Source organism: Delphinus delphis, chromosome 3, assembly GCF_949987515.2.
Source record: "Delphinus delphis chromosome 3, mDelDel1.2, whole genome shotgun sequence".
Classification (NCBI taxonomy): domain Eukaryota; kingdom Metazoa; phylum Chordata; class Mammalia; order Artiodactyla; family Delphinidae; genus Delphinus; species Delphinus delphis.
The window spans coordinates 17278822-17301760 of NC_082685.1; the positions used below are offsets into that span (position 1 = coordinate 17278822).

The following is a 22939-nucleotide window of genomic DNA, read 5'->3' on the forward strand; positions in this document are numbered from 1 at the left end:
CGTTATCACTGAATCTAGTCTGGTTCGCTCTGGTGATAAACGGAACGCGCTTGCCCTACAACTAGCTCAATTTACTTCGGATACTGAGCCATCACCTGACAGCAGCAATGACCGAAACGGTGCCGAATGAGAAGCATCTGCCAACACTTTGTGGGTGACTGAGGCGTTCTCTGCGCTGTCTGGGGAACGAACGCGATGAGGTGTGCTTCCTTGGGAACTGGACACAGCCGGTACCCCCGAGGGCGGAGGACGAGCGGTGCAGGCGCGACCTGACCTTGGCGGCTCCCTGTCTATGGGGCAGCCTGCTACCTGATCGAAACCTCAAGCAGCTATAGCCGGGAAACTCAGTGCGGGTTTGCAGACGTCTCTCCAGTGCCTGCCCCTCTGCCGGCACAGCCAAGGGAACACGGCACACAATGGGAACAGTGACTCTGGGGCGTCACCCACATTATGTGACTTCTAATAACGACTGTCCTGTCATTGGGGTGCCCGGGTCCAGCCTCCGCACCTTTGCCAGCGCCACCGCTGGGCCCGTGGCAGTGCGCAAGCGCTCGGGGGCCGGCACTGAGGCACAGGCGCGCCAGGGCGGGACACCTTCGGGAGGCGAGGGGGGAACAGAGCGCAAGCGCACGGGTTTGGCGCAGGCGTGACGTCACCGCGTGCGACGCGTGAGTGGGAGCGGGGACCTGTGGGGCCTGGGTACCGGGAAGTCCGGAGGTAGAGGGTTGCCTGTTACCATGTTCGGCTCCAGCCGGGGCGGCGTGCGCGGCGGGCAGGACCAGTTCAGCTGGGAGGATGTGAAGACTGATAAGCAGAGGGAGAACTACCTGGGTGAGTGGGGCGCAGGGACCGGGGGCTCGCGGGCTGGGGATGCGCCGACCCGCGGGCCGTGCCGAGCACTCGGCGCTCCGTTCCCCGCAGGCAACTCGCTCATGGCCCCGGTGGGCCGCTGGCAGAAGGGCCGTGACCTCACCTGGTACGCCAAGGGCCGGGAGCACAGCGCGGGTCTGAGCCGGGAGCAGGAGCTGGCGGCTGTGAGGCAGGCGGAGCAGGAGGCGCTCATGGCAGCGCTGTGAGTGCGCCTTGAGAGCTTGGGCCGGGGTGGGGGTGGGGAGGGTGTTGGTTTACCTCCGGGTGGGGGCGCGGCAGGGGCAGGGGCCGAGGCGAGGCCCGCAGCTCCCTGAAGCTCACGCGCGGCCCCCGCAGAGGCTACAAGAACGTAAGGAAGCAGCCCACCGGCCTGAGCAAGGAGGTGAGAGATGGGCCCTCCTGGAGTGCGGGGGCGGGATTGGGAGGGGTCTGACCCTGCGCTGCGGTGAGCACTTGCACTCCCCTCCCCAACAGGACTTTGTTGAAGTCTGTAAGCGGGAAGGCGGTGACCCCGAGAAGGGAGTGGACCGGCTCCTGGGCCTGGGGAGCTCCAGGTGCGGGGCCAGAGGGTCCTTGGGGGCCCCAGAAATCGCGAGGGCGTGGCTCCTCGGGGCTCCGTACTGTCAGCCGCCCAGGTGGACGCTAGCACGGGTCGTCTGGGCGCACCACTTCTCTAGGGAGGCCTGGGGATGGGCGGTCCTCGCCGTGGGTGTGTCTGTGGGGGTGTGTCTCACCATGGGGGGATCTCACCCACGTCCCCGCAGTGGCTCTGCAGGTCGAGTGGCGCTGTCCCGGGAAGACAAAGAGGCTGCTAAGCTGGGGCTTTCAGTGTTCACGGTAACTACCCCCAAACATCCTGGGATCCCATGGTGGGGTGGGGGGCGGTCTGAGTGCCTCTTCCTGTTGAGGGCCATGGGGGCAGGCCGTCTCTCCTTGGGGATACCCTCCCAGCTTCTGGCTGGTTCTCGCCGGTCGGTATGCCAGGGCGCCCCGCAGACCCCCTGAGTGGCTTGTGGCTTTTCTCGGCAGCACCACCGCGTGGAGAGCAGTCGGACAGGGACCTCCCCGGCCTCGGCCAAAAAGAAGCCTCGGTCAGAGGAGAAGGTGGAGCCGGGGTAAGGCCTCCCAGGGCACAGAACTCACTGTTTTCTCGGCATGTTGGCTGCTTCTCCAGTCAGTGAACTCCCCAGCTCCAGCCCCTTTTTTCTTTTGAGGAGCCTCTGGAGATTCTGAGCCCTGGAGCAGCCTCAGGACTGCCTACCAACCTCCTGCAGGGTCAGGGGCCCTGGAGGAGGATGCTCAGACATGGGCCACTTGTGCGAGGGTCTGGGGAGCACAGGAGGGGGTCACCACCCGGCCCCAAGAGTGCAGGGGCATCCCAATGGGAAGGCTGGAAGGAGCCATGAGATTGTCAGGTGCTGCCCTGCAGACCTTTCTGCCGTGGTTGGAATGTGTCTGTGATGCCCACCATGGTAGCCACTGGCCACACACGGTACTGAGGAGTTTCCTTTAGTGATTTGAGGTTGAAATGGCTACACATGGTCAGTGGCTACTGTGGTGGCCCCACCCCGGCTAGACCCCCAAAACCCCAGAGGCTCCTGGCACTCCATATCATCCTTTGCAGCCCTGAAAGCCACAGGAAGAGCAGGAAGGAGAAGAAAAAGAAGAAGAGGCACAAGAAAGAGAAGAGGAGGAAAGAAAAGGAGCACGGGAAGGGGCCGGATTCCTCACAGCCCCCTGCTCCCATCCAGTAGGTGCAGCTGCCTGGGGATGGAGACACAGTGCTGGGCAGGCAGGGGCCCTCACGCCAGGTGTCCCTTGGTCTCCCTTAGGCATGACTCAGACTCCTCGACTTGCTGCAAGAGGAAGCGCAGGCATGACAGCGACTGAGGCCCAGGGATCTGGAGGGCGGGCCTGTGGGGGTCACCCCAGGTCCCCAAAGAGGCTTAGTTGTGGCCAAGTATGGCTACTTCTATTCTTCTTTGTGTTGACTCATTCTTTGTACTTAAATAAACTTATTTTAAGTGGAAAGTGTCTCATACTAAAGGGAAGGTTGTTGTCATGTGTCACAGTAGAACGTGATGTGTGAAAATGTGGTAAATCTCTTGAGTTCCAGCAAGACTACCTGCAAGCCCATTGGGAGGGGCACTGTCCTTTTGGTGGTCAGCATCCTGGGGTCCCATGTTGGCCTGGTCCCCTGCATCAACTTCAGGTGTACCAAGAGCTCCGGGTCATGTGTGGCCAGCAGGGAAGGCAGAGGGGCCAAAGAGTGCTCAGCTGCAGGTAGGTGAGCATGCTAGAAGGGGCAGCCTGGGCATTTAGATCATGGGGAGCTGGACTTGTACCTGGAGCCACCCTTGTCTCTCCAGGCCACCAAGGGACCTCTTAACCACTGTCTCACCCCCATCCCCTTTGCGTGCTATGGCACTGGCTCCCTCCACCCGGCCCCCCATCTCCAAGGCTGGGAGGCATACATACAACCTGGCCCTCCACAGAAAAAGTGAAAACATCTTACAACCACATTGGAATAAAGACAAAACCCAGCCTGGATTCATTATGGAGGTTCTTGTTTTGCTTCTGATTTTCAAAGAAATGAGAGCTGAAGGCAATTCTGTCTTCAGAGCACTCAGCACTGGTTTTCAACCTGTTAGAGCAGATCATTATTTATGGTGGGGCAGCCTGCCTTCTGGGGGAAAGGACACCTGGAACTTCACCTGCCAATGCCTGCACCCAGTGGGGGGAACAAGGGTGCCAAGAAGGGGTCCAGGTCAGAGGGACAACCCCTGCAAAAGTGGGACAGGGTCTATGGCACAGGTGCACAAAGCACCCAGCCAGGCATGGGTCAATCGCTGTGGCAGTGACGGTGGAGCTTGGCCAGGGGTTCCCGCCCCTCCAGAGGACAAGCTGGCTGGCTTGGGGGGTACCACAGAGGGTGGATGTTAGGAAGGGTGGGGGGTTTCCTCCACATACCACCTGGCCCTAGCCTTTTGGGCATACTCCATATGGTGACCCTGCCGTTCCTTTCACAACCAGGCATTGCCAAGACTGGGACCAGGGGGCTGGACTGCCAGCATGAGACCAATGAGGTGGTCACCACAAGGGCACTGGGACATACCCACACCCACCCGTGGAAAGTGAAGCGGTGGGGGAGGGGGGTAGGGCGACAAGGGTCGGGTGGCAGGGAAGGGATGGGCAGAGAGAGGGAACAGGGCAAGTCAGATCAATGCTGCCCTCCCTAAGTGAGGAGGAAGCAGCTGTCCCTGCCCAGCTTCCAAGAGGCAGACTGTCAGTCAGGGGCACCCAAAAATGGGAGAGCCATGAAATAGTTAAGAGATTTTATTCTAATAGCTGTAATTACAGTGCCTGTTTGTCGAAATGAAAACTGAAAACAAGTATACAAAACAGTTGATTACTAATTGTGTATTGAAAGCATTAAGAGGTTCCACGACACCAAATAAACCAGTTCTGAGGTTTTCCCCAAGATAAAGTTTAACAGCTCCAGCTTCTTCAGTGTTTATCAAAATACAAAAGAAAAAAGTAGAGGTTATCATTTTTCGATGGCAAATCTGACCCTTGCAGGCTGAGGGAGTGAAAGCACACATAGACAGGGGCTCCGAGGGGCTGGGGCTCAAGGATGACCACCCGCGCTCCTGCTGGTGAGACCCCAGAGAGCCCGGAGCAGGCAAGCAAGGGGACTGCAGGGCTCCCGCTCAAACCAGAGCGTTCCAACCAAAGTGCCCATGCTGACCCAAGAAAAGGCTGGGGTTCCTCCAAGGGGTCTGAGAGTGGTGGCTGCAGCCTCCAGCCCATCTCCTGGGCAGCCATGTAAGCACAGATACAAGCACAAACGCTATGGGGTGTGGGATGACCCAAGACAGAGCAAATCACAGGGACCCTATTGTGACCATGCAGAATGGATCATAGCTGGTTCTGCCCCGTTTCACGTTCCCAACGGGAAACAGACCACTGGTGGACTGGACTCAGGCCATTACTGCAGAACCTACACTAGGCACATTTCTCCCTTCTGTGTGTTCAAGTGTTCTCCTTATCTTGTATTTGTAACTATTTTAAAAAATGCACTGAGTTTGGGTTAAAAACCAACCACCAAAATGGATCTCAACACAGACGTAAAGCCCAGAAGAGGAACATCGGGCTTTTCTGACACAGCGACTCCTGGATGACCCGTGTGCCTAAAATCCCTTCTCAGTACTAAACAGTGGGTTGATTTTCTTTTTACAATAAAAAAAGCTGAGTAATATTGCATAGGAGTACCAGAAACTGCCTCATTGGAAACAAAAACTATTTACATTAAATAAAAACCCAGTTGCAGGCTGCGTCTGCACATTTACAGCATGGTGAAGCACACTGTGACCGACCATGGAGACAGCTTCTGGCACTCACACCACAGGGGCACGTTTGCCACATGAGAGTAAAGCGAGGGCAGAAGGAGGGAGTGTGAAGGGAGGAGAGAGGAGTACAGCTCACTTCTGGTTCCGGAGCTGATTGGACAGCCAGTCCAGTCCCTCATAGAGCCCGTCCCCGCTGGTGGCACAGGTAGCCTGAATGTACCAGTTCCTGTGGCGCAGAGAGTGCAGACCCAGCTTGTCCGTGATCTCAGCTGCATTCATGGCATTGGGGAGGTCCTAGGGGGGAGGGTAGCAAAGCAGGCGTGGGTCAAGGGGACTGCACGGAACCCTCTCCACCTGACCTGTGACCCCCGCCTCGTCAGACCTCCATCGCTGAGAGGCTGGCTGCCTAACGTGCACCCACCACCAGCACACAGGGTGGCTCAGTCATGCGTACCTGTTTGTTAGCAAACACGAGCAGAACAGCGTCCCTGAGCTCGTCTTCTGCCAGCATCCTCATAAGCTCCTCTCGGGCCTCATTCACACGCTCTCTGTCATTGCTGTCAACCACGAAGATGAGACCTGCATAGGGAACAGTAAGCATTAGTGTAGGCACCTGGGACACTCCCAACCTCTCCCAAAGGCCATAGCCCCCCTCCTGAGGGTTGTAATGGGGTGGCCCACCCTCACCTTGTGTGTTCTGGAAGTAGTGGCGCCACAGAGGCCGGATCTTGTCCTGGCCACCCACGTCCCACACAGTGAAGCTGATGTTCTTGTATTCCACGGTTTCCACGTTGAAGCCTGGAGGAGACCCAGTGTGAGGCTCTCCCTAGGGCTACCACTATCCCCTAGCCTCCCGAGGCCCAGCCTCCTCACCTATAGTGGGAATGGTGGTCACGATTTCACCCAGCTTCAGTTTGTACAGGATGGTGGTCTTTCCCGCAGCATCTAGGCCCACCATGAGAATGCGCATTTCTTTTTTGCCAAAAAGGCCCTTGAAGAGGTTTGCAAAGATATTCCCCATGCTGTAGACTGGTGGGAGCAACACTGGCCAGAGAAACCTGCAGATACAAGGAGTCCTTGTGTCTCTTTCTGTGCTGCCCAGGGCCAGCAAAGCAGCAGCAGCTCAGAGACAGACTCATCCACAGACAGACAGATGGACATCCTGTTATCTCTCCTGAAAACTCACAAGGCATAAGCTGATGAAATTCTGGTTCCTATCCAAAAGAGAAAGTCCTGCCTGCCTGCCTCTCAAGCCCTACAATCACCCTTAAAAGGGAGAGAATGGGAATCTTAGAACAGGGCTGACCGGATTTTGAAGCAGCTACTGCCATTGTATCAGGAAGTGACGCCCAAGGCCTCAGGGTAACTTACCTCTAAGTCCTACAACCTGTCACTGTGGGGTGCAATGTCCAACATGCGTGGAGAGGTGTGGCTTTCAAATGAATGCTAGATTCTCCATAATCTAATACAGAGCTTTTCAAGGGGCCATAAACAACCACTCCAAGGCCCTACCATGTCTCCCAAATGCTCCAAGTCTCAGTGAAAAACAGTCCAATGTTAAGGCAACTAACACACAAGAAGCTAGGAGGGCCCATGGCAGAGACCAAAAGAGACCAACCTTTCCCAACACGCTGAGAGCTTAGCACACCCTGCAGGCAGGACCGGTGGAGTGAGAACACCTGGGCTCTAGGGCAGCACACCAGGGCATTCAGTCTAAGGGTGAGCCCACAACAATGACCCTGGGGAGCCTGCCAGGGGACACCTTCCCAAGAGCTGTGGTCAGTGTTGTCCCAGAGAGGGCCTGTGTGGTACAGCAACATGCTTGTACGAGAACACGTGTGCTGTGTTTGGGCTCCCACCAGGCTCTCCTCACTCAGCAGGGCAGAAACGCTAGGATACCACTGAGCTGGCTGGACCCAAGGTCAGAGACCAGGCCCAGACACCCAGACCTATAGGAAGGAACAAGTGACCACAGCTGCGGGAGAGTGAGGCTCAAGGAGGAGAGGATCTCCTGTCCCAAAAGGTGCCCAAGGCACCAGAGCTGCACAGGCCTGGCCTCTCCATGCTCAGTACTCTCCTCCTTCAACTGTTTTATTTACAAACAAGGCCTTAGGAAAAAACGGTCACTTTCTCAAATGCTTAGGAATTTGGACTTTAAAAAATAATTAATTAATTAATGGCTGAGGTGGATCTTTGTTGCTGTGCGCAGGTTTCTCACTGCAGTGGCTTCTCTTGTTGCAGAGCACTGGCTCTAGGCATGTGGGCTTCAGTAGCTGTGGCTCGCAGGCTCTAGAGCACAGGCTCAGTAGTTGTGGCACACAGGCTTAGCTGCTCCGCAGCATGTGGGCTCTTCCTGGACCAGGGCTCGAACCTGTGTCCCCTGCATTGGCAGGCGGATTCTTAACCACTGCGCCACCAGGGAAGCCAGGAATCTGGACTTTTGGCACCTATGGTGAAGTCAAGCTGTGGAGAGCTGGGCAGCCTTCAACTGGGAAGAACTCTGTGTGAGTGTTGACAGAAAACCAAATGAACCACAGAGAACTTGTTCCAAGCAGGCAGGAGCTGCTTGCACCTGACCTCTGAGAGGGTGTTGGTGGAAGCCACTGTCAAGGCTTGGAAGGAGCCTTGCCCTGCATACCTAACCCCCCTAGAAGTAACAATGAACTCCCCAGTCTTTGGACTTTGGATGGACACTGCTGGGGTCAGAGGCCAGACCCATGAAGGACACAGATATGGGCCTGCCACAGGCACGCCCCACTGCACTCCACCTGGGGGGCGTGCCCCAGATCCCCACCATTCCTTATCACCTCTGATGACAGGCTCAGGTGGAGTCGCCAGGCCTCCACTGCAAGTTACTTTCTGCCTTAGTCATCAGTGAGTATTTGGTGACTAAGTCCATGTCCTGCTCCTCATCCAACTTCCACCTTCTAGTTTTAGCACTCTGACATTTCCTGGCTGAATTATTACCATGAGGACTGTCAAATGGTGATTTTCTATTGAGTCATTCCTTCCAGCTATTAGTTAGTTAGCATTCTACTGCAAGGAACCACTTCTCCATATATTGATATAGTGTGAACTTGTGCATTCCTAGTTTACTCAGTAGGTCAGAATCACTACCCCACTGTGACTTAGATGCTCCAATGGTCCTAGAGGTGTCCCCTGGAGGCGCTTCCAGCAGGCTTCAGTGCACTTTCAACACTTTAATGCTTTTTGGTTTTGAATATTACCTAGTTATAAAAGTAAAATTTAAAAATATCTTTACTATATTTCCTTTTCTGCAGACAGCCATTTTTCCTATAGATGATGATAAATTATGGAAGACAGAATAAACTGAACACACACATTTATCTCAGCTTACTCCTGAAATCGTTACCAATGAAGAAATAAGTGATGACTGACTCAAAAGAGAAAAGTGGGGGGAGGTGGAAAGAGGTGACAGAAGTCAGCAAATTTTGGTGAGGTCTGACCCTGACCGAGTGCTCATCCTCAGCTCTGCAGGAGAGCCAAGGGACCTTTTTGGAGCGGCTGAACCAGGGGCCCTGACTCCACTATCCAGGCAGAGGAGGGCATGGGGTGCACTGTACTGGAAACAGACGGATATGGGCAAAATCAACAGGGAGGCACACTTCCCTGCAGACCCTCACATGTAACCCAGAGGCCTCAAAGCAAGGACCTATGGATTCTTGCACCTGGAGGCCCTCAAATAGCCACGCCTCTATCTCCCTTTAAGAAGCCCCCAATGCAAGTGACTGAAACAAAGAATTTGGAGAGAAGACAGAAGACATTTAAAAAGAAAAAAACAATAAAAAACAAACAAAATCCCCAACCCACACACAGCCTTGGAATCGACATGGTGGGGACCTGGTGCCCACAAAACAAGAACAGGGCATTAGGACACAGAGAACAGCAGACCTCACAACCAAAGTGAAAAAAATCCACACACACACACAAGATTTAAAAAAGAGGAAACTGGGACTTCCCTGGTGGTCCAGTGGCTAGGGCCCCGAGCTTCCAATGCAGGGGGCCCAGGTTCAATCCCTGATCAGGGAACTGGGTCCTGCATGCTGCAACTAAGACCCAACGCAGCCAAATAAATAAATATTAAAAAAAAAAAAAGGGAGGAAACTAGGAGCAATTTAAAAGACCAACATCTACCTTGCGTATGGTGATGACTTTTTAGACACAACACCAAAGATATGATCCCATGAAAGAAATAACTGATAAACTGAACTTCATTAAAATGACAAACTTCTGCTCTGTGAAAGACAAAACCAGACTGAGAGAATATATCTGCAAGAGATACATCTGATAAAGGACTGTCATCCAAAATATACAAAGACCACTTATAACTCAACAATAACAAATTTAATTTTAAAATTAAAAAAATGGGCCAAAGATCTTAATGAAAACCTCATTAAAGGTTTACAGAAGGCAAGTAAGCAATGAAAAGATGCTCATCATATGTCCTCAGAGAAATGCAAATTAAAACAATGAGCTATTACTGCACACCTATTAGAATGACCAAAAGCCAAAATCCAGAACACACGCTGGCAATGGCAAGAATGTGGAGCAACAGGAACTCTCCTCCATTACCCGAGGGAATGCAAAATGGTACAGCTGTCCGCAAACAGTTTCGAGGTTTCTCACAAAACATACTCTGAACATATAATTCAGCAATCATGCTCCCAAAGGAACTGAAAACTAACATCCACACAGACACCTGCACACTGATGTTTACAGAAGTTTTATTCATTCCAAAAAGTTTTATTCATTCAAACTTTTGCCACAATTTGGAAGCAACCATGATATTTTCCAGTAGGTGAATGGATAAGCTGTGGTACATCCAAACAATATTATTCAACACTAAAAAGAAAGGCGCTATCAAGACATGAAAAGATGTGGAGGAGCATACATGTGCATTACTAAGTGAAAGAAGCCAATCTAAGAATACTACACACCTATGATTCCAACTATATGACATTCTGGAAAAGGCAAAACTGTGGAGACAGTAAAAAGATCCTTTCAGTGGTTGTGAGGGGTTAGGAGGAAGGGAGGGATGAATAGGTGGAACACAAAGGATTTTTAGGACAGTGAAACTATTCTGTGTGAAACTGCGATGGTAGATACGTGTCAATATGCATTTCTCCAAACCTACAGAACACACAATACCAAGAGTGAACCCTAAGGTAAACTATGGGCTCTGGATGATGATGTATCAATGTAGGTTCATCAACTGTAACAAATGCACCACTCTAGTGGGGGATATAGTGAGGAAGGCTATGTGGGAACTGGAAATCTCCATGCCTTTCCCTCAATTATGTGGTGAACCTCAAACTGTTCCCCCAAAAGAGAGACATAAGCAGCACTTTCAATCTGTAATTCTGTATCAGCCAAAGGGCAGAACAGAGGTTAGATTTGCAAGGCTTCACACATGCCTTCTTCTCCAGGTTGCCACAGGCAGAGGGAGCCCCCAAGGTGATGGAGGGAGACACAGAGGCAGGCCTGAACAGCAGCCAGCGCAGGCTGCAGCAGGAAGGAGGAGAGTTCCAGGAAAAGAGGAACAGTTACCTATGTGGTTTAAACGTGGGGTTTGGCAATTCTAGGGGAATTGGGAAAAACTAATCACAGGTACACAGAAAAAAACCCAAGGATGAAAATGCAAAGAAGTCATTTTAAGATTTCCTGAGGGAAACCATAAGCCAGTCACCACTTGACTCAGCAGTGAACAATATTTACTCAGTCATGATACTTTGACTGTCATTGCTGGGTATTGGAAAGCTGAGGCCAGAACTTGTGGTCTCAAGGGCCAACCCTCACTGTCCAAAGCTGACACACTGAGAAACAGTATTAGCACACTATTTAGTACAGTGAGGCATGAAAGAGGCTATCCCTGGGAGGCAGGATGGAAGACTGCTGTTTATACTTGTTTTATACCTGTTTTAGTGTTACGTTCCTACAAATTGACACAAAAACCTGGGCACTAAGGGGTGAAAAGGTTAAGTGTACTCTCCCAACTCCCACATGGGACTGATGGAACATTCCAGGTAAACTGGGCACAGCAGCAGGCCCACACCCGCATGTCAGCCTCAAAATGCAGTCAGTCACAGCCATGGCAGTCCAAGAGCCTCCTCCCCTCCCCACCCAAGCGTGTCTGCCCACTCACCCCTGGCCTGCCTTGGCCGTGCAGTCTGCTGAGCCCTGATTATCAGTGTGGTCCTTGCCTTCCACACACAGTTTTTTAACTTACTCAAGTCCTGAAGCCCCAAAGGGGAAGTGGGCCATATATTTGGTGGCTGAACCTGGATGGGGATGAGCACAAACTCTAGGGTTTAAGACGCTACACACAGCACTTGGTCTCTCCCACTATACAAGCATCTATCTATAACCGCCCTGCACCTGATCCAGGGGCCCTGGCAGCTCCTGACCTAACACAGTATCACAGTGGAAAGGTTCAACAGTGACCATGAGAGTTGTTCCGTGGCCTCTCCACACAGGTTCTAACTTGTAGGATGCCCAGCCTAGGCCTATTTCACCCTTTCCTCTACCAGGATCCCTAGCACTAAGGTCAAAACCTGTTTTTCAGGTTCATGGTAATGGCCGTGAGTATTTGTAAGCAGTGAAGACGCTGATTTTCTCAAAAGAGCACTTCCCGCACCTGCCTGAGTTTGCACCTTCGAGCTGGCTCATAAGATGCAAGAGTAACAACAGCACGTCTCTTTCCTGAGACAGAAAGCTCTGAGCGGACACAGCCCCTTAAGAATGGTTTTTTCCTTTTTCTGGTTAGGACCAGAAACAATGATAGGGTGGCAGTTCAACATTATAGCAAAGAACAGGACACAACTGGCTGCCTACACTCCTGCATGCAAAGACCTACTAGGCTACAGGCCAAGGCCAACAACAGGCCTCCCTGGGAAGCCAGTGCAGGGAGGAAAAAATGTAGCGTGAGTTTACACCCGTTCCACTCCAGTAAATGAATCCAGAGTGACTGGTTTAGCTGCTGAAGAGAAATATATGTACCCACGTGCTCTACCTGTGCCTGCTGCATCTCCTAACAAGCCTCAGAGGATTCAAGATAAGCACGGGACAGCCCTCCCCTACAGAGCCGTGCAGCTTACTTCTGCAGAAGGAAAGTTTGTCACATTTTCTGAAACTGTTAGAGCTGGTTTACTTAACAAAATCTCTGTATGCATATCAAGATGACCTAAACTGCTGGGAATCAGTAGGAAGAATAAACCACTAACCTAGAGCATGTCTTGGGAAACGAAAATGTGACCCAAGGAGGCAAAAAACAAGGGTTTGGATTCTATTCTGTGCCTCAGATGTGATGGGCTGTTCTGGTCCCTCTGTAAATGAGAGATCACATGGATGAATCCCCTATTCAAATGAACAGCTAGGTGACATCAGAACTTTTTTCGTTTTGCTTTTTTTAAAAAAAAGTCAAGTTTATTAGGTGTAAATTACATACAGTAAAATGTACAGCTCAATAGTTCATAATGTCAATTTTAATATATAATTTGAGAAAAATTAACAAAGTGAAGATCTTCCTGAGGAATTGATATACATTATAAAAAAGGGTTTCATTCATTCTTCAAGCAGTCAAATATGTGCTTAGATTATCAACCACTCAAAAGCCTAATTCATCCCTGACATGTAGGATTTAATTTTAAGGGGTGGGGGTCCTCTACTTTCATAGGCAATATGATCACATAATATAATCTGCTACAAACTGCTTTTTGTACATCAACTTGTAGCTCCACCCCATCAGCTAAATAAAGCCTTCAGTCATTACTCTATTAGTCCAACATTCCATTTCTGTAGCTCTAACATTTTTCTGCTATTGGGTAGAGCGTTACGTGTTGTAACTTTTTCATTAAAATTAGCATAAGAATACTGAATGTGCCAATACTAGTGATAGGCAGATATACCTCACAGGCCTAACACAATTGTAATGAAGGTAAGAATCAACAACACGCTCAGAAGGAAGAATATTCAGCCTGAGACACTCAAAGGATGTAATTAAGTTGACTGAACTTTTTTTTTCCTTTCAGTTTTATTCAGATATAACTGACATACTGTATTATTTTCAGCTGTACAAAATAATGACTTGATATGTGTATATTATTGGGAAGTGATCACCACAAAAAGTCTAGTTAACTCCCATCACCTCACACAGTCACCCTTTTTTTCCTTGTGATGAAAACTTTTAAGATTTCCTCTCTTAGCAACTTTCAAATATAAATACAGTATGGTAAACTACAGTCACCATACTGTACCTCATATTACAGGATTTATTTATATTATGACCGGAAGTTTGTACCTTTTGACCACCTCCACCCATTTCATCTACACTGACTCTGAACTTTCAATACAAAGAAAAAGAATAAATGAAAGAACATGCAAAAACATTCTAGAACTGTATAGTTCTGGTCTGCTAAAGGTGAATTCCAATGAGAGACTGTTTTTTGTTTTTCACAACAAAACTTTTAGGATGTTTTGCAGGAATCAATTAGGCACTAGACCTGGCCTCTATGCAGCAGTCCCGTTCCCAACAACCCCCCCACCACCACCCCCAGAGGATGATGAGTACCAGAAATCCATAGACTAGTACACTAACCCTGGTCTCCAGATGCCCTGCAAGTTGCCTCCCAAAGCTGAAGGAAGGGGTTTCCGGTCAGGTCTGATTCTTAGGAGGAGCAACCAGTGAAATTCAATTTAGGTCCCTCTTGGCCAGCTTAAGATTCAAGGTGAAATCCTTAAAATGACAACAAGAAATGAGTTTCATTCATGAATGTAGCTCTTGGTCTACACTAACATGAACATCCAAGAGTCACTGTCCATTGTCTAACGGAACAAGCATATGAACCACAAGGCGAGCGTGGAAACAGCGAAACTGCAATTAATCCTACTTACCAATAACTACAAAATCCAAAGCATTTAACTGATGAATATATTTAGTTATCTTTTGCAATTCTCCCTTATTCATAGTCTTAAAGTTTTACTATTTTTTAACATAACTGTTCTCAAAGCCCATTACCAAAGATACTTACACTGACGTGAAATCTACAGATGGGCGCAAATAACCAGATGGTCTACCCCAAATGAAAACAATATCCATGTAGGACCTCTGAACACAAATGTCATGCGGCCCCCAACTGGAGTAAAACAAAGAGTGGATGATACCCACAAGTTGAGGCCTCACTCAGACGCTACATCAGGAGCATCTCTCACAGTTCTGTGCATTCATCCTGGTGGCAGACGCTGGCTGCTCCTTGGTATTTTCTTCTCCCAGATCTGTCCCTGGGCTTGAGGCCTTCCAGAGTAAACCTACATTCCTGGCCCCCTGTAGCTATGCAGGACCATTTGAGTATGCTAGCCCGTGGGATGGGGCAACAGTGATGGAATGGTTTCCAGGTCCTGCAGACCTGGTGGTGGGCACCTGGGCCCCCCACTGTGGTGGGGCCAGTGCCATGGACCCTAACGAGCACTTCTACTCCAGAAGTCAGGGCATATATACCCTCCATCTGACTCCAAACACACTTAAGTCTAAAGAAATTGTTACTGGAAAAAGAAATCAAAAGATCGAAAAAACAAAACCAAAAACAAATTTGCATCAACCTCAGAACATTAAAATGTATAACAAATTAAACTGAAAATGGAGGAAACAAAGCAATTTATGACTAAAATGCAAAGCAGGATTAGAGAAACTACAGGCAACTGTAAACCACCCAGATACCCTGAAAAGTGTTGACCACCAACTCCTTACTAATTCTGCACATCAGTGGTTCTTTGGAAATCAATTAGAATTGTATTTCAACCCATCCTAGTGGCAAACAGAGCACCATTGGTTTGGAACTCCTCAGCAAGTCACTCAGGCCTATATTCTGACCTTGGCTGTGCTCCCAGTCCCCTCTCCGTACTGCTTTTCTATGCCATGCCCACCGAGCCCTTCACTCAACCTCTGAAGCCAAGTTCAGATGCCATCTTCCACAGGGAAGAGTCCTTTCCTTTTTGTTGTTCTCAGCATACCCTCCACACTGTGGGGCTAACAGTCAGCACACTCATGTAAGGAGTAGCTGTGTGATGAGCACAGCCCTGGGCACACAAAAGCTCAAGAGTACTCAATGAATCCAACTGACAGATGGTGAAACACAAGTGGAACAGAGTGCTCATCCTTCCAACCTCACCTCAATGGCAAACAAGGCTCTGGGCCAAGCAATGTCAAAGACTTATCCACAGTTACACTATAGTCCTTTCAATGCAGCTAAAAGCTTCAACATGAGCACAGAGACACTCTCTCTCTCTCTCTCTCTCTCTCTCTCACACACACACACACACACACACACACACACACAGCTCCAGCTGCTGAAGTCTCAGTCCCCATGATCCTGACAGAAAGGACAGGCACACCTGTCAAATAACACAGTCCTATGTTTCAGTTCCAGTAGTGAGAACAAGGAAGAGAAGGCAATTCAGGATTCTGATTTCTGTTGTGAAGTATATCACATTAGTTTGTTTTTGTCACTCCTTTAATTATATGATCACCACAAACATGCTAAAGCCCCTATGGTTTCTGTTCTGGTGTCTTCTCAAGGAGGCCACCTGCACCCATGGTGCAGACATAGGACCCTCTCCAGGCACAAGGGTGGGGCTATGGAGAAGCCAGCGTTGCTCGGACCCCTTTCCACACCCTTGAAGAAAAAGGGAACTGCAACCAACCATGAGCTGTCAGAGTGCCCAGTTCTTCCTCCTCAAACTTCTCAGAGTGGCAGGCAGCCCCCTGAGGCTTTTTCAGCACAAGGGGACTTTGTGAGTGATTAAAATGATTAAACCAATCTCTAAAACTTGATTTTTGCCTGCAGAGAACTTTCATTTTGAAAACAAAATGTAAAAAAAATTACAGCCCCACCTCTTTTTCTGAGTGATGGGCTTCCCAGAAGACACAGAATAGCAAAGTGCAGCAGTGGCTGAGAGCCTCTGTTAGATCCTCCTACCTCTGAAGCAAGCCCCCTGCCAGATCTGCCCTCCTGAGACCCTTTTTAGGAGCACCCAGAGGTGCACCAGCTCAGAGCACTCGGGGAAACCTCTGCCTCACTCTCCAAGCAGCTGGTCTTGGCTGGGAGGACAATGTCCTTGTGGGAACTTCTCGTTGTTTGGCCTGAACAGCCACAGCTACCTCTCAATAGGCCTCTTCCTACCTCTGCTCACATTTCAAACCCTGGACAGCCCTGGACTCAGGGAAATTTCATTCATATGAAATCCTGCCATCCTCTGCTTAAAACCTCCCAGCAGTCCCCATCACCCGCCTCAGGTGACCAGCAGTCCCATCACACTCAGTGTCTTGCACTTTCACTCCCTAGTACTGCCCCTATCCAGCCATTCACTCCCAGAGGAATGCAGTCCCCTACATGGGACCCCAGTTGAGGCTTCCTCTCACCTCCAGACGTCTCTTCTACTACCCCCTTAACACATGGGTTTCCCATCAAAATCTAATCCTCAAATATAAAGGACCCACTCTTTCCCACTTTAACTCTCTGCAACTTCCTCCCAGTTCTTCAGACCCAAACCCCAGAGACACTCACAATTCCTCTCTCTGTCCCTCTCATCCTCAAATCTGTTTACTTTACTGGCAAGTCCCATCACCTCTCCCTTTGAAAAGGTGCTTCCCCATCACTATCCACCTGGTCCCAGGCACCTCATCTCTCCTCTGGCACTCCCAAAGCCTGTAGCTTCCACTCTGCAAGGTGTTCTCAATGCCAGCAAGAGGGTCCTGTTAGGAAAGGTCAGACTAAGTCAGGCTCTTTAAGAAGATCAGAGCCAACACCCCCATGGCATTTTGCAGCACCACCCCTGCCATCCAGAAAGGAAACTAGCAGACAATACAACCAACATACACACCAGACTGCAAAAAACCCATGTTGCCCCAACTAAAATGTAACACGGAAATGAAAGATGGTGTCATATAACACATGACCTTCAGTATTGGTCATGACCACACTACAAGTTCAAGGGAGGTAGTCAGAGAACCACCTAATGAAGACTGCCACAAATACACCAGCATCTCAGATACTCAGAACCTGCTGTGTCCATGAAATGTCCCACCACCGGAAACAGAGAACAACTCTTCGTAAAGTTCTGCAAAGAACAAAATACAATCATCCTTAATTTACCAGGTAGTTTCTTTCCTAGAAAATTCAGAACATCTACTAAAACCAAACACACACACACACACACACACACACACACACACACGTTGACTCCATACATAAACAGAATTAGGTTTAAGATATAAACAGATTTTTCACCTATATGAAAGTCATGCTGAATGCATTCTTGCTGCTAAACGTACTAAACATCAGTATTGCCTCTCACCATTGGCAGAGCCCAAAATCCTCCCACAAGTTCCCAAAATACCCTTTCTGTGGGGCTATCCCTCAAAGGACCACTGGTACACACCAGCAGGCTTCTCTCCTTTCTTGTGCTCCTGGCAGGTCTCCAAAACCACTAAGTGCACTCCCACCTAAGGGCCTTTGCACTTACTGTTCCCCTGCCTGGGAGAAGCTTCTTGTTTCTCCCAAAGACCCACAGGACCCCCACTCCCTTATACCTCTACTCAAATCGCACCTCCTCCCCTATCCTCCTGATAGGTCTGACTCAGTGCCCACTCCTTTTACTGTGTCCTGTTGGCCTGCTTTTCCATTCCATTCACTGCCATGGCCCTGCGTCTCCACCCAGCCTTATACTTTGCCAGTGAGTACTCCTCTGCCCAGAACTCACGCACCTTCCTCCACCCATCTCTCTATCTCCACCTGTCTTTTTCTCTACTGGCCACCTCCCTGGGCACCCAAGAGATTCACTGTCAAGAAGAGGAGAAAAGAATCATAAAAGAACATTTATCAGGGCCTTAAGTATGAAAAAGTAGAAAGATTAATCATACACATATGCTTTTCTGAAAAATTAGTTTGTCAGAAAAAAAACCCTATCAACTCAATGATGAATTTCATACTGGTTTAAAAGTATACATGAGTGTGACGGAATCTGAACATTCCTTTGACATTCCAGTGAGGAGGAAATCTGGGCTGTAGAGACACAGATAACTACTCAGGGCAAACACGTCCATCTCAGCAAAGTTCAATACCACAGGAGAGGTGTGTACACAATCTGCTTCCTAAACCTGCCCTCAGGTACATGCAACCAGTGACTTAAAATATATTTTCAGTGATCTCCCCAGGAATCTGCAAGATCTCATATCACTTTGACAAAAGAGAAATGCTAAACGCTATTTTAAGCAAAGTTACATCACCAAAATTGACAAAAGATACAGTATTTTAAATATAAATTAATAGATTCAATCAGTTAGGAACTGCATGCCCATCTACAGATGATAGAATACTTGACAGGAAAACACACTCTTAACAGCAATTTTTAAAGACATCCTTTATTCTGAAACCTGTGATCAAAACACAGGCACATCTAACTTTGCCTTCGTTCCTACTCTTCACATATAAGTCTAGACAGAATCTTGAAACTGCTTTCTTGGCCATCTGTCCCTAAGTCAAACTGATAGGACACTTAAAAACTTCACGTTAAAAATTTCCAGGACCTCAGAGACCTAGTACTATTAAGCTTTCTGTTTAGCTCCCACATACATCACTGCAAAAATAATTTGATGTACAATACAAACTGAAAGATGTTGGCTATTTTACATATGACTTGCTCTTTGGAGACAAACTCTTCTAGCTTGCTAGCATCCCTCTGAGGAGCAAAACTTACTAAATTCTGATTAAACATTAATTAATGTTTCTAAAATATACTGTACATCTCTAACTTCTGAAAATGTGCATGGATCATAACTGGGGCTTCTGTTAATTTATAATGTATACTAACAGTTACCCCTGTAGCCTCAGGTGTGTAAAAATGTTTGCCTCCTAAAGAGAATCGCTCCCGAATGCTATGTGTGTAAAATCTGCCTGTCTTGTATGCTTTTTTTCTGTCTCTTCTTTTCAGTGAGTGATAAGTCCCACTCTTCCCTTTCTATGTGATGACAGGCTGCCAAGCTCTTGTCTCCGATGTATGCAAAACCCAGGAAACATGGGTTTGTTAGGAATATGGAGGTTAGTCCCTGCAACAGATAGCTTCACCATTTCTTCCCACTCATATAAGGAAGCTTGGCTGAAAGAACTGGGTGAGGGCCTAACAGATTCTCCTAGGAATAAGGAGCTTTGATGTTTTTGTGTTAAATTCTGCCACATTTTTTCTAGCTAATCAGGCCATCTGAACCATCTGAGAATGTTGAACTACCTTCCAGAATAGTGATAGAGCTGTATAGCTATAACAGATACTATATTTTAAAGACTTTATAACAATCACGAGAGGATAAGAACCTAAGGATGAAGTATTCCCCTCTCCCTGGCTCACACTCTGAAATTAACCTCACCCCCTATTCTTTCACACTCGCACATTCCCAAGCCCTCCTTTACCTGCCAGTAGGAAGTGTTACACCCAACCCACTATTAGGTCAAAAACATTTCCAAAAGACCACTTCAGATGGTGCTGGGAGGACATCTCTAACACCATCCACACCAATGACGAGCAGACAGACCACAAAAGAGGTAAGTTCTTATTTAATGTTAAGATCCCAACTGAAAGGAATTTTTCATGTTTCTTTCCCAACCACCTCTGACAGATGTGCATTTTATTTCCTTCTTTCTCCTAATCCTACGAAGGTTGGAAGGTCAAAGGGGAGAATATCTATGGGACAACGTGTACAGAGACCAGTCATAAATGCTATGGCAAGCACAGGCTAGCTGGGTCTGAACACCAGCTCGGTAAGTGATCACAACCCTCAGGAAGGCTGCAGAAATGCTTGGTGAGCCTGAACTGTGATCAAGAGCAGATTTAAATTCATATATCTCAAGGCAACATTGAATTTGAAGAATTTGAAGGAAACTGATTTAACTCTCTCAAACCAAGTTAATATACTATTTATGAACTTGCACAAGGGTTTTTCCCCTATGTTAGATTTATTCCTACAGCCATTCGATCCTGGAGATCACCTCAGTGGCTGATGGTCCATACTGAGTTCTACTAAAGTAAACAGAAAAGTCCAGGTGTACCTTCCTGTAGTTTCAAACCCTGTCTGATCTCTGGTAGAGGTGGCTTAGCAGGTCTGAACGCCCTCTTCACATTGTGCAAGAGGCAAAGCAAATAGCTAAACCACATGATTTAAAAACCAGAACTGTGAGAAGCACAGAACCAGTTTTTGCTTTCTACTAACTTTCTTACAATGATGAGCAGACAGCATGTGAGTCAGCTATTATCCAAACCAACTATTTTAAATCTTTCTGAAGTAGCAATTTTGAATACCTGTATCTGAAGTTAGCCCTCACGGGAAACAGCAGGTTTCTAATGCCCAAGTGACAAGGATCTGTTTTCAACAGGACATGCCCAGTGAACAGGCACACTACATTCTACCCGTTAACTAGAGAAAACCTTTATGCCACACTCTAACAAAGTGGCCAAATTTGTGAAAAACACATACACACTCAATTCTTCATAATTTTGGACCCAGCTAACAACACCACGCATTCAAAGTTCTTCCAGTTCTGGCTACTCTTGAGTTTCTGAAAACTCCAAGAACACCACACACAGCATGCGCCATGGCATCTCACACTCCTTCAGAGAGACACACACACACACACACACACACACACACACACACACACACACACACACACACACACTGCCAGATATGTAGGAGCAACCACGCAAACAGCCAGCAGAAAAAAACGCTGACCACCAGTTCTGAAACAAGAACTAGAGCTGACTACTCTAACACCAACTACATCAGCTACAACTACATCAACTACACAGCTCTCAACAGTGACTTCCGGGGCCTCCCCAAATCGTCCGAATTGCCTCTGTCTCCTGCCAATGATTTCTTGTGCATTTTTGCTCGATTCATTTAAAACAGCAACTTGGTGTTTTGAGGAGCTCCAAAGTGCTCAGTTGATTAGCTAATATTTTAAGGACTTTATAATTGCCAAGCCTTATTAACAAAGCTACCGTTTTACCTCCCGTAACCACCTGGACTGGGCAACAAGAAAGCTTTAGGACGCTCTGCTAGGGAGGCCGCCTCAACCCTGGACAGGTCGTTCCAAACGTAGGTTAAAGATTCACCAGCTCGGAAGTGTGTTCTAATCCATGCCAAAGGCACCCAGGAAGCAATCCCGGGGTTGCAGCAAGCTTGGATAAAGGGGCCCTACAGTGCCGCCAGCGCGTCCATCGGGGGCTTCCTTGGGCCGCAGGCACTTCCACTCAGACCCCAGCTCCACAGCACCCGCCCTGGAACCCGGACCCCGAACCCCGCCCCACCTCGCCGGCTCCGTGCTCGGAACAGACAGGAACTGGGCTCAAACCCTGGCCATCGTGTGACCTTGGCCGCGTCCCGGGCTGCGGGCCTCAGTTTCCTGGTCCTCGCGACCCCGAGGCAGGAGGCCTCGCAGGCGGAGCAGGAAGCGAGGCTTCCTGGAGAGCCCGCGTTGCGGGCCGGACTTCCGGCGCCCGCCCCGGCGGCTCTGGGGGGCTTGAGGAGAGGGTTGCGCGACCAACCCCCTCCCCGGCCTCGACTCGGCTCCCGACCCAGCTCGGCCCCTACTCGACCCCCATCCCAGCCTAGACCCCTGGCCCAGCACACAGCACCCAATCTGCCCCGCCCCGCCTCGGTCCCAGGCCCGGCTTCAACCCCCAGACCGGCCCAGCCTCTCCTCAGCCCCCGGCCTCTATTCGACCCTGGACCCTGCCGGGCCTCGGCTCCCCGCCTCTACCTACCTCACTTCGGCTCCCCGCCTCGACCCACGGCCCGGCCTCAACTCGCCCCTCGCCCGGCCCGGCTTCACCTCGGACCCGTCTTGGCTCTCACCGCCCCGGCCCAGCCTCACGCCGGGCCTTAACTCAGCCCCCGCCCCCCCCTCGGCCCGGGCCCAGCCTCACCCTCGGCGGCCGCGGCGCAGCTGCTGCTCGGAGGCAGGCGTTGGTTTCGCTCCCACAAGATGGCGGCTCTGACGGCAGCCACGTCAGTGCCTGCTGCCGCGGGGGACGCTGGGGAACGGGGCGGTCCCGCCCGCAGTCCCGCCCACTCCCCCGCTGCGGCGTGCACACGCAGACTCTGGGCGGGCGGTGGGGACGGGACCGCGGAAAGGCGCGGGGCTCAGGGACGACTCCTTTCTCACCGCTGCGCTTGCGCGCACCCCTCCTTCCCCCCGCCCCCAGCCCCCCCTCTCCTTCAGCCCCGGCAGAGTACGGCTGCGCCTGCGCGGGCCTCTCAGTGGTCGGCCGTGGGGGGAGCTCTCGCGTCCGTTTCGCAGATGCAGAGGTTGAGTCCCGGGTGGGCCCTGCGGTCCCGGGAGGGCGCTGCCCAGGTGCCAGCTCCCCTCCCCAGCCTCAGCTCGGGTGACTGCAGTGACCCACGCAGCCCCATGCGCGCCCGAGGAGCCGACCTGAAGAAGCAAGACCCAAGATCAAATAAAGCTGGCGTCTAGTAGCACGGGCGGAGCCGGGAGCCAAGCTGGGCAGGGAACAGCGCTCCCCCGAGGTAGCCACCGAGGCGGGTTCCAGGTGACAGACGGGGGAGCCCTCTCCTCTGGGAAGCCTCCCTGAGCTGATCAGAAGGGAGAGGGGGCCTGTCGTGGTCCCTCTGCACGTTCTCCCGGCTGGGGGTCTGA

At 50.0% G+C, this 22939-nt stretch overlaps 2 protein-coding genes across 4 annotated transcripts; one reads left to right on the forward strand and one right to left on the reverse strand.

Annotated features, from left to right (window-relative positions):
- The first annotated feature begins 656 nt into the window (after positions 1-656).
- On the forward strand, positions 657-2904 carry C3H1orf35 (chromosome 3 C1orf35 homolog). The gene is made up of 8 exons (XM_060006745.1): positions 657-831; positions 922-1072; positions 1207-1252; positions 1345-1424; positions 1635-1707; positions 1900-1985; positions 2495-2620; positions 2703-2904. Exons 1-8 carry the CDS (start codon positions 738-740, stop codon positions 2758-2760), a joined length of 714 nt encoding a protein of 237 aa, XP_059862728.1. The 5' UTR covers positions 657-737; the 3' UTR covers positions 2761-2904.
- A 1287-nt stretch (positions 2905-4191) lies between these two features.
- On the reverse strand, positions 4192-22345 carry ARF1 (ARF GTPase 1). 3 transcript variants are annotated; one of them, XM_060008207.1, is made up of 6 exons: positions 22209-22322; positions 13834-13971; positions 6093-6277; positions 5907-6017; positions 5674-5798; positions 4192-5513 (listed from the first exon to the last, which is right to left on the reverse strand). In XM_060008207.1, exons 3-6 carry the CDS (start codon positions 6238-6240, stop codon positions 5352-5354), a joined length of 546 nt encoding a protein of 181 aa, XP_059864190.1. In that variant the 5' UTR covers positions 6241-6277; positions 13834-13971; positions 22209-22322; the 3' UTR covers positions 4192-5351. The 3 variants fall into 3 exon arrangements, with proteins under 3 accessions (XP_059864190.1, XP_059864188.1, XP_059864189.1); XM_060008205.1 differs by lacking the exon at positions 13834-13971 and having other exon boundaries at positions 22209-22345; XM_060008206.1 differs by lacking the exons at positions 13834-13971; positions 22209-22322 and adding an exon at positions 22047-22185.
- Between the last annotated feature and the right edge of the window lie 594 nt (positions 22346-22939).